At 39.0% G+C, this 16,887-nt stretch overlaps 2 protein-coding genes across 2 annotated transcripts; both read left to right on the top strand.

Moving 5' to 3' along the window:
* The first annotated feature begins 12,357 nt into the window (after positions 1–12,357).
* LOC123320504 lies at positions 12,358–13,544 on the top strand. Its single transcript, XM_044907843.1, has one exon. It carries the CDS (start codon positions 12,510–12,512, stop codon positions 13,467–13,469), a length of 960 nt encoding a protein of 319 aa, XP_044763778.1. The 5' UTR covers positions 12,358–12,509; the 3' UTR covers positions 13,470–13,544.
* Positions 13,519–14,922, top strand: LOC123320967. Its single transcript, XM_044908467.1, has one exon. The coding sequence runs from the start codon at positions 13,519–13,521 to the stop codon at positions 14,920–14,922; it is 1,404 nt and encodes a 467-aa protein (XP_044764402.1).
* The last annotated feature ends 1,965 nt before the right edge of the window (positions 14,923–16,887 follow it).

Below are 16,887 nucleotides of genomic sequence, written 5' to 3'. Positions count from 1 at the left end.
AAGCGCCGAACTCAAGGTCCTGACGAGAACATAGGTTTGTACCTTGCCATGATGGATAACCTGTTCAAGCGCCTCACTGTCCCTGTTAATGACGATGTCCGACTGAAGATCCTTCTCCGTAATCTTTCCCCTTGCTATCAGAGTCAGATAGGTTTGACCAACATAACCTCAATCTCGCAACTTCTGGATATCGGAAGACAACTGGAGGCTCGCAAAGAGTCAATTGAATCATATGTCCCCCCTCCACGAAATAGAAGCTCTTTGGTAGAGCCAGATCTGGCTTACGTATATGCCGAAACCCCCTCCTCCTCTTCTCCTCAGGTGAATGCAGTTTTGACCTGTTGGAATTGCCGGCAGCCTGGTCATGCCGCTAGGGACTGCCGCTCGGCGAGGAAGAAGTATTGCTTCCGCTGCGGTCGTCCAGATTTCACTGTTCGGACTTGTCCGGGGTGTAAGCCGTCGGAAAACTGATGGGGAAGACCTCTCATGGCAGTACGTGTGCCTTCCCTCAATCGACTGCCACTGTTCGTTTGCCTCGACGTCAGAAAGCCATCCTAGATTATGTGTTGGCGCATGCGCATAATGATGAACGTCCATATTTGTCTGTTTCGGTTCTTGATGTTGAATTCTTAGGTTTATTAGATTCGGGTGCTTCGAGCACGATTATAGGAGGTCCAGGATGGGATATATTGAAAAAGTTGAAGCTTAAGATCAATTCTGATAATGTTGCTTCTTGTAGGGTCGCTAATGGTCAAAGTTGTCCAAGTATCGGTTCGGTTGATCTGCCAATTAAGCTTGAGAATCGGGTTAGGATGATTTCAGCCTTGGTGGTTCCAGATTTGCCGCACACCTTGATTTTGGGCGTTGATTTCTGGAGGAAGTTTGGTATCGTACCGGATCTTCATGGAGGGAACTGGGTCTTCCGGCGTGATGCTGATGTGTCTGTGGGTGCAATTGCCTCGGAGGAACATCTGACGCCCGACCAGACCAGAATTTTGAATAAGGTTGTGCAGGAGGCTTTCAGGGACATGGGTGATGAGTTGGGGTGTACTAATTTGGAGGAGCATGAGATAAAAACTTCTTGTCGTCCCATCAAACAGAGGTATTATCCGGTTAGTCCGGTGATGCAGGGTCATATTGATGCTGAGTTGGATAAATTGCTCGAGCAAGGTATTGTCGAGCCCTCGACCAGCCCCTAGTCATCTCCCATTCTTCTCGTGAAAAAGAAGGATGGCTCGTACCGGTTCTGCGTCGATTACCGGAAACTAAACGCGGTTACGGAAAAAGATGCGTATCCCCTCCCCTATATAAATGCCACTTTGGATCGACTTCGCAATGCCAAGTTCCTATCGTCAATGGACATCAAGTCGGCATATTTTCAGGTGCCCCTGGAGGAATCTTCTCGCCCTCTGACTGCCTTTACAGTTCCCAATAGAGGTCTGTTCCACTTCCTTCGCTTGCCTATGGGATTATCTTATAGTCCAGCCACCTTCCAGCGTTTGGTTGACAGACTCCTTGGTCCCGATCTGGAGCCTTATGTATTCGTCTATTTGGACGACATCATTATCATCACGGATACCTTTGAGAAGCATGTTGAGGTATTGAAGGAGGTCTTCAAGCGCCTGAAGGCTGCCAATTTAACGGTTTCTAAGAAAAAGTGTCATTTCTGCCGACCGGAACTTTTGTATTTGGGATATGTGGTGGATTCTACAGGGTTAAGAATGGATCCAGCTAAGGTCCAAGCCATCTTGAACATACCGGTGCCCACAAGTGTCTCGGAGGTTCGACGTCTGCTGGGACTAGCTTCATGGTACCGACGATTCGTACCAAATTTTGCGGATCTTATTGCTCCTCTGACGGAGTTATTAAAAAAGGGTAGACCTTTCAAGTGGAGTGTCCAATGTGATGAGGCTCTGAATAACTTGAAGGAGCGGTTGATTGGTCCCCCTGTGTTGTCTTGTCCTGATTTCTCGAAGCCATTCACTATACAGTGTGATGCTTCAGGTTATGGAATAGGTGCAGTCCTTACTCAACAACAAGAGGATGGAGAAAAGGTGATATGTTATCTTTCTAGGTCTTTTACTCGGTTAGAGCGCAACTATACCACCACGGAACGTGAATGTCTTGCCGTTCTATGGGCGATTGAAAAGCTGCGGCCGTATATTGAAGGCACCCATTTCACAGTGATCACCGATCATGCATCTTTGCTCTGGCTGGACCGATTGGAGTCACCTTCTGGTCGACTAGCCCGTTGGGCGATCCGGCTCCAACAATATGATTATACCATTATTCATCGAAAAGGTAAATATAACATCGTACCTGACGTTTTGTCTAGGTCGGTACCCGTACTCGATACCGTCGACACCGCCTTGGGTTGTTCCTCGGACCCGTGGTACAGGAAGCTTTTGGACGGGATAGTCAAGACCCCGCACCGTTTCCCTTCATGGCAGTTGATCCAGGGTAAACTCTTCAAAAATGTCACTCCCCGCATTCCCGAATTGGCATCTCCTGCTGACTACTGGAGAGAAGTTGTTCCGCGACCTGATCGGAGGGCCTTAATTGGAAAGGTTCACGAATCACTTTTGAATGTTGGCGTGTATAAGACCTATCATAAGTTGGCCGAGCGCTATTATTGGCCCAAAATGCGATCCGACGTAGCCTCGTTTATTCGTCGATGTATCACTTGTCATGCCATCAAACCGGAGCAGCGAAAACCTCCTGGTTTCATGCTCTCTAAACAGGTAGCAATCCATCGACCATTCGAACTTATGTCTGCCGATCTGGTTGGACCTTTGCCTCGAACTCGCTCAGGTAACCAATATATTTTTGTCATCGCTGATTGTTTCAGTAAGTTCCCTCTACTGTTCCCGTTACGTTTCGCTACCGCATCGGCGATGTGAAGATATTGGATACCCATGTTTTTCCTATCTTTGGGTGTCCAAATTCCAGCATTTTGGATAATGGCGTGCAGTTTCGTTCCAAGGAAGTTACTAATTTTCTAAAGTCTTATAATGTTAACATTCAGTATACGGCCTTATATCATCCTCAAGCGAATCCGGTCGAGAGAATTAATAGGGTTATTAAAACTATGTTGAGGTCATATCTTTCAGAAGATCAGAGAGGTTGGGATAGACAGTTGAGCCAGGTTGGTTTGGCCATTCGCTCCTCAAAGCATGAAGTAACCGGTCATTCCCCAAATATGATTGTCTTCGGAAGAGAAATTTCATTAAAGGGTGAAAACGCCTGCCCTGATCGGATTCAGTTCGACAGATCAGCCTTGACTAAGGAGCGCGAACAAGCCTTCGCGAGGCTGTACGCGGATGTCCAGAGAAAGTTGTCGCGAGCGTACGAAACCAATAGCCGCACATACAATCTTCGACGACGGGATGTTCAGTATACGGTTAACCAATTGGTGTGGAGGAGGAATCAGGTGTTGTCCGATGCGGCGAAGTATTTTTCAGCTAAGTTGGCACCGAAGTATGTTGGGCCTTTCTTGGTCTCGAAGCGAGTCTCCCCTTGGACCTATGAATTGCAGGGTGAGGATGGTAAATACCAGGGTGTTTGGCATGTTAAGGATTTGAAATCTCACCCACCGGACCAACAAGCAACTGGACACCTGTCAGACTAGTCTCGTCTCGGACTCGGGGCAGAGGATAGCTGTCCCTTGCTTATGCATAAATTGACGAGGGTGGTCACTACCCCTATCCAGTGGCGGGAATTCCCCTCATCATCTATGGTACATTCCAGGCCACGGCAGTACCATCGCTGTTGTATTTTCCTTCACTTGCCCTCAGGTAGATCGTTTGTCGGGGTAGGGAGATTTTTAGATTGAGTGTGACCTTGAGCCTTTGTGTTTTCGATTTTGACGTTTCGGTTCCGATTTTGACGTTCCTTGATATTTTCCTTTATCGATATAGATTTTGATGTGGATTTGGTCTACCTTCGCTGCTGGCGGATTCGCAACGTTGTTGTCTGAGGTGACTTTTCCTTCTGATTTTGATTGCTGATAATTCGACGTTCCTTGATATTTCCGTTTATCGATTTTGATGCGTATTTGGTCTACCTTCGCTACTGGCGGATTCGCAACGTATCTATGTTGTTTGAGGTGACCTATCCCAATTTTGATTGCTAATTTCTTTACCGGATTATGACGTGTCTTGGTTAACACTTACCTTCCCGATTTTGGGTACATCGTTTTTTTTTCTTTTTGGATTGTCCGTTTTGGGTTTGCCTTCGCTTCGGCGGATTTGCGACGTGTGTTGCCTGAGGCGACCCTTCTTACCGATTTTGAAACGATAACTGCCGTAAGACTCCCGACGAGTTATGACTCTCAGCGGGTCGTGCATTGAGCCGTTGCTCTTTGCCCACGAGGACCCCTGATTTAAAGCTAACTTCCCGATTTTGACTAAAGATTATTTTTTTTTTTTGTATTACCGTAGGACTCCCGACGAGTCAAGACTTGCGGTTGGTCGTGCACTGAGCCGTTGCTCTTTGCCCACGAGGACCACCGTGCTGCCGATTTTGACTATCTTTCCCGATTTTGTCGTTTTCCCGATTGTGACACCCGATTGTGACATCACTTCCTAAGGTTGTGGTGGGAGTCGTTGAGGTTGCGACTTTGAGAATAAATGAAGTCCTCCAGGTCCAGCGCCTTTTCCGTGGTCTTCGACTCGGGCTGCGGAGAAGTTCTCTTTTTAGTTCTTGAAAAAAAAGTATTACATAAAAATTTCGGCCCTTTCTTAGTTTTCTTTTTAGTTGAGTCGGTACTTTTCCTGTTTTAGCTGGACCTGTCGGTATCTGGTCACCTTCAGTGGTCAGATATCTTTCACTTTTTCATGACGGTATCTGGTCACCTTCAGTGGTCAGATATCTTTCACTTTTTCATGTCGTTTAATGTGATGGTTGGAGGCTCTTCAATGTCTGGATACCTTCGGCGGGGTATGCTGTGTTTTTTTTTTATCGTAAGGGAGAGTTGTAACGGTTTCAAAAACCATCAATAAATACGGTACGAATTGAATTTGCAGGTTATGTCGATGTGGGGCGATCGGCCTACTGTTATTTTACCGCTACCGGTCAAGTGGGGTTAGATCTTGACGTTTTAGTTTAGTTTTCCGTGCTCACAGAATTTTGAAGGTTAGACAGCGTCAGATGAGTTTTCTATGTGATTAGCCATTTTGTAAGTTTGGAGGTATCCATCAGGAATTTCTGGAGTTTTCGATAATTAAAATCGTCCATTTGTGGGATTAATCTTCGGATATCTGTGTGATCACCTGCCGAACTGGTTTATTTGGATTCTATATTGGCGTATCTCCTTAAGGAGGATTGATCGAGAGTTTTCTTCGCTGTGGCACGTGTAGTTTTTCTTCATAAAGGTATGTTCGTCGTACGTTGTTCGGCAAATTCCTTATTGTGTGTTATTTTCTCTCCTAGCTATTGCCGTGAAATTCGTTGATTGGAAGCATTAGTTGAGAGCATCCTACGTTGATTGTGATAGAACCGAGGTTCTGGTTGTCTAATTGCATATTCGAGCTTGGAAAGATTTGGTGGATTCACGTTAGATTTGAATAGTTCCCCCCGAAGAACTGGGTATGTATAAAACCATCTTTTGTGATACAATGTTTGTCACTCATTCTTCCTTATATGGTGAGGATTAAGTTCTTACGTTCTTTCGTATCGACAGGGTCCTAGTGTAGGGAGACATCTCCTAGTGTAGGGAGGCATTCATTCATTCATTCATTGCTGAATCCCGTTACCGGGAATAAATCTACAAAAAGAAGAAGAAGAAGAAGAAGAAAAAAAAAAATTCGAACAGACTGTAACGGGTTTGGTCGGGAAAAAGGGTTTAATCTCGAGCGCCAGCTATTCTTTCAATAGGGAGAAATAGCAAACCCACCCAGGTATCTACTAGTCGGAGACAGAGTTCGGGTTTATCTAAGGTGGTAGCGATAACAAGTGCTTTAAAACCGAATTTATTACAACAATCTAACTTACAGTGAACCGTACAGTTATTTCCAAGTCAAGAAATATATTCAGCTGATGACCAATTTCAAAATTAAGGAAAACAGAAATGTAATAACTTGTCACGGTGATCAGAAAGTGAAGTCAATGAATCAAAGAATATTCAAATCAACTATATTCAGTCAAACTATCAGGTATTAAAGAAAGCAAACAATTAATAGCAGTTACTTTGATTCCTTCCGAGACAATGACGGATGTACGGGGTTTATACAAAATTTACAGCAACCAGGTGTCTCAGAAAGATCCAAGTCTCTGTAATCGGTTAATTTAGCAATGGGTTTGATCCCGAGCACTTCCAGTGATTTTCAGTGTACAGGCCAATCAGAATTTGAAACTATTTAATAAACGGGACGGGGCTGATGCAGGTGAAACACCATGCAACAATTTACAGGATAACGGGGTAGTTTATCGTGGTCTCTCCGTGGCAACCTTGGGTGTACACGCCAAGCATTACCAGCAGAAAAACTTCGAGACTTCTGCCGATTGGTTTCTGTCACCAGATAACCAGGCGAGAGAAGTCTGCGGTAAACGGGAGATCTACACGGAACACAACAGGGGTAGTAGGTATAAGTTACTGCGGTCTTTCTGTGGCAACCTTGGGTGTCACACGCCAAGCATTACCAGTAGAAAAACTTCGAGACTTCTGCCGATTGGTTTCCGTCACCAGATAGCCAGGCGACAGAAGTCTGCGTTAAACAGGAGGATTAACAACAAGGATTAACACAATTTAACAAATAAAAGAATGCAACTTTGAATCACGAAGTATGCTTTATCAAGAAGAGACTTACAGTTTGTTCCGGTACGGTCACACCACCACTTAGCAAAAAAAAATAAAGAAAAGCAAAGGAAAACTTTAATAGGAAGATAGACTTAATTAAAGCGGAAATGAATTAAAGAATCACGAAGAAATCAAGAAGAGAATCACTACCGAATTAAGACTGAAAACAGAATCGCAGGATGACTACCGAATGAATAATCATGAATTAATTCTCGTCTGGTGGTGCGGTCCTATTTATTAACTCTCCAACATGTGGACGGTCACGTGATCAAAATTGCACTCCAAATTCGGAATTCTCGAATATTCTCCCCAGAAGAAATATTCTCGGTGGCGGTTATCTCTTTATCGGTAAAAGAAACTGTCGTTATCTGCAATCCACGATGTTTTATACTGAATTCGGTGTGTTTTTGTGGACGGAAAAACAACGCCGAATGCAGAAAGACACTTTTTCTTTATTTTGGATTCTTACGGCGGATTATTGATGGAAATTTCAATTATACGGAATTTGAATTTAATAATCAGAATTCTGAAAAATATTTCCAAAATGAAACGGAATAACTATATTGAAACTGAAATCTCCATCAGACGGTGTTGCATTGTTTCAACTGGAAAATTCAGGGAAACGGATATTTAAAACGAGGCTTGATTTTTATTAAAAACAATCAAGTATCGTTACATCCCCCTCCCCTGGGAAAAATTGAAGTTGCGTTGAAGACACAAGTTCAATTTAATAAGGGGTAACTGGCCCATCAAAAAAAAAAGAAAAATTAATCGGAAATTCAAGTCGGTTAAGTGCTCGTTATCTCACCCTTACAGAGTTCTCATCCTAATCTAAACAGTACAATAGAAGTGATATCCGGATCTGCTCACAGACGTAGTTCAGTAATCGTCCGGTAGGCGCTCCTTCCATGTATAGTGGTTCTCTCCGATCCATGATCCATGATCCATACTCTGCGCTCTGCGTTACGCTCCGTGACCGGTGTCGTCCCTAGCTATGGACCGAAGTGCGTGTGATCTTTGATCCGTTTGACATAACCTTTTTCGTGGCACTCTATGACTGTCGTTGGTTCTGTGGTATCTGTCAGAAACATAACAGAAATATAATTTCCGAATTTCGTCTTAAATTTTGGAGATAGTGAGGCCTTACAAATGTTTTAGTGTGACTTTCGGACTAATATCAAGTTATTTCCGTATAATTCCCCATTTTAAAAAACTATAGCAGAATATTCCGTATCCAGGAATACCTTGTCAATTTTGGGCATAATAAGGATAAGATGGATCATAATTCGACTAAAATAGAGGTTTTCATTTGAACAAATTTTTTTCGATGAAAGTACGAAACGAAAGAATTTTTTGGTGGATATGCTGTTTAAAATACATTATGACTTCGACAACAATTCCTGAATGTTGGACCATTCTATCGTTGAAGCATACTGAAAGCTGGAAATCTTGGAAAATTCAATGTCATGTCACCAGAGTCACATGTTACTCGATGGGGAATCCATGCCGTTTTTTAAGAAACCAAGTTTTTAGCTCTTATAATATGAGAATATTTCATTTTAATTATTGATTTATTTATTTATTTATTTATTTATTTATTCATTATTATATACTCAAAATTTTTCGGTTTCTCGGTTAAGACATTGAAAATGAAATTCATGAAGTAGATAGTAGTGCTCCGTATAATTAGGGTGAAAATAAAAAATAACGATTCTGTACTTATATATAGGAACCTACATGGATTTCCGCATATACATCAGAGTCGTTAAATTTATTCAGGGACATTCTTTCTATAGTTTTTATTTCCTCAGAAAAAACGTGTATACCATCTACATCGTGAATGTAAATGATGAAAAAGAATTCTCTAGAAATTATTAATTTTGAAATATTGTTTGGAGCAGCGAGATTTGAAACAAACTTGAGAATTGAAATACTAATGCGCTTCAATACTTGCTTATCCAGATAGTTATTATCTGTATCGATAACTTATACTTTTCAATTGTTGATATTTTATCATTTCATAATATCAGAAACGTTTGAAAAAATGAACAGTAATATATAATAGTATATTCTTTCTGTAAGAAAAATACTCTGGACAATTATCATTTAAATTCGCATATGTTTCATAAACTCATAATTATATTAAACACTCTATAATTTTAGGTATTTTTAGTGTTAGGCTCAAGTATCACAAAATAACAAAATATTTTATATGTTCTTTTTAGGTATCATAAATAATTAATTGAACACAATAAGTAAAATATCGCAGGAATTTGGACAGGTTGAAAAACAATCTCTTATGAATTCGCCAACGTTTCGGAACTATTTTGTTCCTTTCTCAAGGCTCATCATACAACTAATAAAAGTAACACTTTAAAATTGGTCATAGGAAGATAAGGATAAATCAACAAACAGTCCGACGTGTGTCAGTTAAATTGAACGAATGTAATACGTTGATTCCATAGAAATTTTAAGTCACAGCAATCTAATATCGAATCAGACGACGGAACGGGCAATTGGTTGGTGGGGTGCTAGGGAGGGATGGTAGAGGGGCTATATAACAGCGGAGTAGATGTACAAAGTATTCAGTTGTGAATGTGCTTCGTGCTGCAAATATTGTGTTGTGGTTTACATTTTTTAACTTTGATACTATCGAATTTTATCGTTTCATACTTAAATATTTTTTTCATTGTGGAAGACGAGATGGACAGAAAGAAGATCTTGAGAATGGGATTGGAAAAATTGAAGTCTAAACAAATTGACTTGAGGAGAACAGTTCAAATCAGGAATTTTCTGAAGTCACATGTAGGAGAACGAAAAAGAGGAAAAGTTCCGCAGAAAAAATCCGACACTCACGCTGCAAGAAGAGAAGGTTATCAAGATGAACATAGCCAAAAAGTCTTGAAGAAAATAAATTCCGATGTTAGAGAAAAAAAGCAGTATGTGTCGAACGGAAATCTGAGAAAACGCTTGACGGGGTCTTTCATTCTGAAGGAGATTTTGAATATGACATCTATTAGAAGAAAAGAAGATCCTAATATCAAACATTTCAATGTGAATGACTACATTGAGATTTTTAGGAAGAAGGAAAACCTGTAAAATGAAAACTTTTGTAGGATTTGTAACTCCAGCCCACGCTCTATATTCAAAATGAAATATTAACTTCGAAAAAAATTGAAAATTGTTAGATGTAGAGAAAAGACAACAGTACTGTTTTAAGTACTATGCGTAAAAGACTGAACGCTCCTTGACCTGCGATCAAGAAATAGAAAATTCATAATATTGGAGTGCAAGTCTGATATTTGAATTTACAGCATATTCTTAATGAAACATTAATTTTGAAAACAAATAAAAATTGATAGGGGATCATAAAAGTTAACAGTTAGTACTGTTTCAAGTACTATGCAAAAACAATCCACTGAACGCTTCTTGACCTGCAATCAAGCAATAGGTTATGTATGAATTCAGAGTGCAAGTCTGATATAATGAATCATTTATGATATAGAGTGTATTCTAAATGAAACATTAGGTTTGAAAAAAAAATTAAAAATTGTAAGGTGTACTCAAAAGACAACGTTAGGTCCCGTTCCAAGTACGGTATAAAAAAAATTTAAACTTCAAAATATGACTAGATATACTAATTATCAGCAAAAATTAAGTAGGAGGATATCAAATAAGTGAGCCTTCGAATAAGGGCGATAAATAAACGAAATCAACTCAGATATATGAAAACCAACAACTGTTGATTTGTTTGTCCACTTTTATATCAATGTGTATTATGTTCCTGAATTAATTTCGTTTGTTTTGAGTTATTTCATCCTTTCATTTATTGAGACATTGGTTCACTATAACCAGGATAATTTCCAATCCTGCTTTTTTTTGTCATTCAAGAACATTGTTCTAGGGATTCATCTACTATTTATATCCTACAGATAATTAGAAAAATTTGCTCTTTTCAGTTTCACTAGTTATAATGGCGTCATAGATCTGACGCTACGCTACGCACCGTAATTTTTTATATTGTTTTCTCATTATTCATATTTTGAAGTTTTAATTTTTTTTATACCGTACTTGGAACGGGACCTAACGTTGTCTTTTGAGTACACCTAACAATTTTTAATTTTTTTTCAAACCTAATGTTTCATTTAGAATACACTCTATATCATAAATGATTCATTATATCAGACTTGCACTCTGAATTCATACATAACCTATTGCTTGATTGCAGGTCAAGAAGCGTTCAGTGGATTTTTTTTTGCATAGTACTTGAAACAGTTCTAACTGTTAACTTTTATGATCCCCTATCATTTTTTATTTGTTTTCAAAATTAATGTTTCATTAAGAATATGCTGTAAATTCAAATATCAGACTTGCACTCCAATATTATGAATTTTCTATTTCTTGATCGCAGGTCAAGGAGCGTTCAGTCTTTTACGCATAGTACTTAAAACAGTACTGTTGTCTTCTCTACATCTAACAATTTTCAATTTTTTTCGAAGTTAATATTTCATTTTGAATATAGAGCGCAGGCTGGAGTTACAAATCCTACAAAAGTTTTCATTTTATAGGTTTCTCCTTCTTCCTAAAAATCTCAATGTAGTCATTCACATTGAAAAGTTTGATATTAGGATCTTCTTTTCTTCTAATAGATGTCATATTCAGAATCTCCTTCAGAATGAAAGACCTCGTCAAGCGTTTTCTCAGATTTCCGTTCGACACATACTGCTTTTTTTCTCCAACATCGGAATTTATTTTCTTCACGACTTTTTGGCTATGTTCATCTTGATAACCTTCTCTTCTTGCAGCGTGAGTGTCGGATTTTTTCTGCGGAACTTTTCCTCTTTTTCGTTCTCCTACATGTGACTTCAGAAAATTCCTGATTTGAAATGTTCTCCTCAAGTCAATATGTTTAGACTTCAATTTTTCCAATCCCATTCTCAAGATCTTCTTTCTGTCCATCTCGTCTTCCACAATGAAAAAAATATTTAAGTATGAAACGATAAAATTCGATATTATCAAAGTTAAAAAATGTAAACCACAACACAATATTTGCAGCACGAAGCACATTCACAACGGAATACTTTGTACATCTACTCCGCTGTTATATAGCCCCTCTACCATCCCTCCCTAACACCCCACCACCCAATTGCCCGTTCCGTCGTCTGATTCGATATTAGATTGCTGTGACTTAAAATTTCTATGGAATCAACGTATTACATTCGTTCAATTTAACTGTCACACGTCGAACTGTTTGTTGATTTATCCTTAACTTCCTATGACCAATTTTAAAGTGTTACTTTTATTAGTTGTATGATGAGCCTTCAGAAAGGAACAAAATAGTTCCGAAACGTTGGCGAATTCATAAGAGATTGTTTTTCAACCTGTCCAAATTCCTGCGATATTTTACTTATTGTGTTCAATCCATTATTTATGATACCTAAAAAGAACATATAAAATATTTTGTTATTTTGTGATACTTGAGCCTAACACTAAAAATACCTAAAATTATAGAGTGTTTTATATAATTATGAGTTTATGAAACATAACAACAACAAAATCGTAACGGATTTCGGCGGTGAGGACGTATGTTGTTTCGCTCCGAGATAATTCGACCTTTCGAAAGACGTTAACAGTGAAAACTTATAGTAAAAATCCCCCCAGTTGAAAGGATCATTTTTTGTTCTTTGTCTAGTTCCTCGTGTAAAACAGCACTATGTCGAAAAATTGCAAAATTTGTAATAAGCCGGTAGGTCGCAAGAATCCCGGCCTCGAGTGTCATGGTTTTTGTAAGCGATCTTATCACCAGTCTTGTTTATTGATGACACATGAAGTATTTATTGCATTGCGGTCTGAAGGAATCACCTGGGCATGTTCGGATTGTCGCACATTGGATTCCCCGAGAAGGTTTACCGCGGGTCCTAGGGTGGCAACGACTTCGGCGATCCACGCACCGGAGGATGAGGTGGATCTAGTAGCGGCGATCGGAGCAATGAGGGCTGATCTTCAAAGCATACGGTCACAACAAACAGAGCTACTAACGTCTGTTAATTTTTGTTCGAACAAAATAACGGATTTTGAAGCTCAACTCAAAGAAATGAGGAAGAGCATCTCTAAGATCGATGATGTCGTCGCAGAGAACAAGAGGTTGAGGGCTGAGCTGGATCAGGTGAATAGAAGGCTCACTGATATGGAACAGATGTCTCGTATCAATAACTTGGAAATTGTTGGGGTCCCAGAGGTGAGAAACGAAAACTTGGTAGAAATATTTGAGAAAATAACCGAAAGTCTAAACTGTAAGATGAATGCCAGTGACATCGATGATATTCACCGGGTCCCTATCAATAAGAATGGTTCCAGCCAAATAAAAAACATTGTAGTTAAACTGCACTCAAGAAGGAATAAGGAAAATCTGTTAGCAGCCGTTAAACAAACAAAGTCCAGGTCTAAAATTAAGTCGAACTCAATCAAGGTGGACGGTGTATCCGATCATCTGTACATTAATGAACATCTTACATTAAACAATAAACTCTTATTCAAAGAAGCTCGAGAAACGGCAAAGTCCAAAAATTATAAATATGTTTGGATCAAGAACTGCAATATTTACATGAGAAAAGACGACAGTTCACGTGTACTACAGATAAGATCACATGATAACCTTCTTCATCTCAAGTAGATGAAATCAAAAGCCTAAGAAAAAAGATCAACATAGACCCTTCATTCCCATGGAATCGTCCAATATCAAACTTTATTATCAAAACACCAGAGGACTCAGATCTAAAACTGTGCAGTTCTTTCATAATGTCGTTTCTACTGACTACAATGTAATATGTCTGACGGAGACTTGGCTCAAGGGTGGTGTCCTGTCTGGGGAGCTGTTTCCCGGTGGATATCAGGTATTCAGGCGTGACCGCGGGGATGCAGTTTCCGTCAAGAAGGATGGTGGTGGTGTCCTGGTTGCGGTAGATTCATCCTTGGATGCATCTCATCACCCGGAGCTCCAGTCGACGGCAGAGGATGTGTGGGTGTCTATAAAATCAGGTGACAAGTTGGTGTACATAGTTTGCGCATATCTTCCTCCCAGTGACAAATCTTCATATCATAGTTTTTTGAATAACTTTGAATCCAATCAACAACTTATATCAAATAATACTGTGATCGTTGTTGGGGACTTCAATCTGCCACACGTTGGTTGGGTTGATTCCGTAGACTCACCCAATTTGGTGCCAGTTAATGTGGGTGATGAGTCGGCGGAGTTCATCGACTTGTTCTCGCTCTTTGGCTTCAACCAGTTTAGTACAACAAGAAACTCAAAAGACAGAATTTTGGACTTGATATTTTGTAACGAAAATTTTATAGATAGAGTATCAAAATCTGAGGATCCTTTAGTTCCGGAGGACAGGCATCATCCCTCACTTGAGTTCCATTATAAATATCAGAGATATCAGCCTCTCCGCGGTTCTTTAAAATTTACTAAAAACTTCAAAAGGGCTGACTATGATTGTATAAACAGAGAGCTTTCTAGCCTCGATTGGGTTGAGCTGTTCGACGGTCTCAACGTTGATGATGCCGTCAGTATTTTCTATGACAGGATAGGTAAATTAATTGATAAACATGTTCCTACCTTCAGAGTCAATACAAAGTACCTCAGTTATTTCAGGAAGGATACCATAAAATGCATAAAACAAAAATTATATTACCACAAAAAATACAAAAAATTTCGAAACCAATCAGATTACATCAACTACTCAATATTGAGAAAATCATCTAAAAACTTAATTTGTAGAGACTATTCAACTTATTTGCAAAGTGTGGAATCGGATATTCTCAGCAGCAATAACGGAAAGGGTTTCTGGAGGTATATGTCCAACAGGCGGAAGTCAAGAATGTTCATTCCTAAAAAAATGACGCTTGAGACATCTAGTGCTAACGGACCTAGAGAGGTGTGCGAACTATTTGCCACTTTCTTTAAAAGTACCTTTGAAACACCTAAAGACGGTACTGTCTTTCACTTTCGTAAAAATCCCAAAATTTCTATAGCCGTTGATGAGTCTGAAGTACGTAACCTCCTTCAAAATATTGAAATCAACAAATCACCTGGACCGACGGAATACCCCCAATTTTCATAAAAAACTGTATCGATGCCTTGACATTCCCATTAACGAGCATTTATAATATGTCTCTCTCTTCATATTACCCCACAGTCTGGAAGTTAAGTCATGTTGTGCCCATATACAAGGGTGGTAAAAAAAGTGAAATGAACAACTACCGACCCATTTGCAAACTTTCTATATTCGGAAAAATATTAGAACAAATCATATATCGAATACTTCTAAGCGAAACTAAGAAAATTATCATCCCACAACAACACGGATTTTACCCTGGACGCTCGGTTGACACTAACCTTACCCTGTTTGTGGAGTATATTTCCCGATCTATGGATGCCGGACATCAGGTCGATGCGATCTACACGGACTTCAGCAAAGCGTTCGACAAAATCGATCATAAACTACTCATTAATAAATTAGCTGAGGTTTGTGAAACTCCCGGTCTCCCTGATTATATTGGGACGTACATATTCGGAAGAAAACAGGTGGTGGTGGTGGAGGGACATAAATCGGCCGAATACATAAGTACATCTGGAGTACCACAGGGAAGTCACTTAGGTCCCCTTCTCTTTATAATATATATAAATGACATTATCGGATGTTTGAGGTACTCACTCGTGCTACTATACGCTGATGACCTCAAGCTTTTTCTTCGCTTGCGGACGTTGGAGGACTGCCGGAGAATTCAAAGTGATCTTGATCGTATCGCAATATATTGTGCTCAGAACAACATATTCATAAATTTTTCAAAATGTAATTACATATCTTTCTCAAGGAATAGGTCGAAGATTTCATACCAATATAACATTGATGGAAACTACATAAAAAAAGTACAAACCGTAAAAGATTTGGGAGTGTTTATTGACCAGAATTTAAGTTTCAGCGATCATGTGAATTCTGTGGCAGTCGACTGTTCGAGGATGATGGGTTTCATCATAAGAAACTGCAAAGGTTTCAAAAACGTGCGATCTCTGATTTCACTTTATTATGCTTTTATAGATAGCAAGCTCTGTTACGCCTTCGTCGTGTGGAATCCGATTTACTCTAAATACATAAATAGGCTGCAAAGAGTACAGAATAAATTTTTGAGACACTTAGCTCGTAAAACTAATATCACTATTGCCAACAGTAACTATTCTGGAATACAAAAGGAGTGTAATATTGTCAGTCTGATTGGTCGTAGGAACAAAAATGACATATTATTTTTATTCAAAATAATGAGTTCGCATATCGATTCAACCGAATTACTAACATCATTAGATTTTAATGTACCTAATCGTACAACTAGACAGCATGAAATGTTCAACATTCCCTTCAGGAGAACAAATATTGGCATGAACTCACCATTAGTGAGATGTCAAAAAATATGTAATCTACATGGCACATCTTTAAATTTTTATGAATCCTCCTTGAAAAATTTCAAAAAACAACTCAAAAGTGTTACTGTATGAATATCATGATGCATTACTTGACTGTTTCTCCCTTTTGTTTTTTATCTGAATGTATTGAACTGTGTTTTGGGGTGTACTTAAGTCCTTACTTTGTCTGTTAACTGAAATTGATTTTTCATTTTTACAGAGTGGATACTGTTTTGGAATTGTTTCTGTTTGTATCCCTGTATTTTCTAAATAAATAAATATGCGAATTTAAATGATAATTGTCCAGAGTATTTTTCTTACAGAAAGAATATACTATATTACTGTTTATTTTTTCAAACGTTTCTGATATTATGAAATGATAAAATATCAACAATTGAAAAGTATAAGTTATCGATACAGATAATGACTATCTGGATAAGCAAGTATTGAAGCGCCTTAGTATTTCAATTCTTAAGTTTGTTTCAAATCTCGCTGCTCCAAACAATATTTCAAAATTAATAATTCCTAGAGAATTCTTTTTCATCATTTACATTCACGTTGTAGATGGTATACACGTTTTTCCTGAGGAAATAAAAACTATAGAAAGAATGTCCCTGAATAAATTTAA

This window comes from Coccinella septempunctata, chromosome 9, assembly GCF_907165205.1.
Source record: "Coccinella septempunctata chromosome 9, icCocSept1.1, whole genome shotgun sequence".
NCBI lineage: Eukaryota > Metazoa > Arthropoda > Insecta > Coleoptera > Coccinellidae > Coccinella > Coccinella septempunctata.
This window is presented reverse-complemented; position numbering and strand designations above follow the sequence as displayed.

Coding starts and splice junctions, on each gene's coding strand:
- LOC123320504 (XM_044907843.1), top strand. CDS start 12,510: ATGTCGAAAAATTGCAAAATTTGTAATAAGCCGGTAGGTCGCAAGAAT.
- LOC123320967 (XM_044908467.1), top strand. CDS start 13,519: ATGGAATCGTCCAATATCAAACTTTATTATCAAAACACCAGAGGACTC.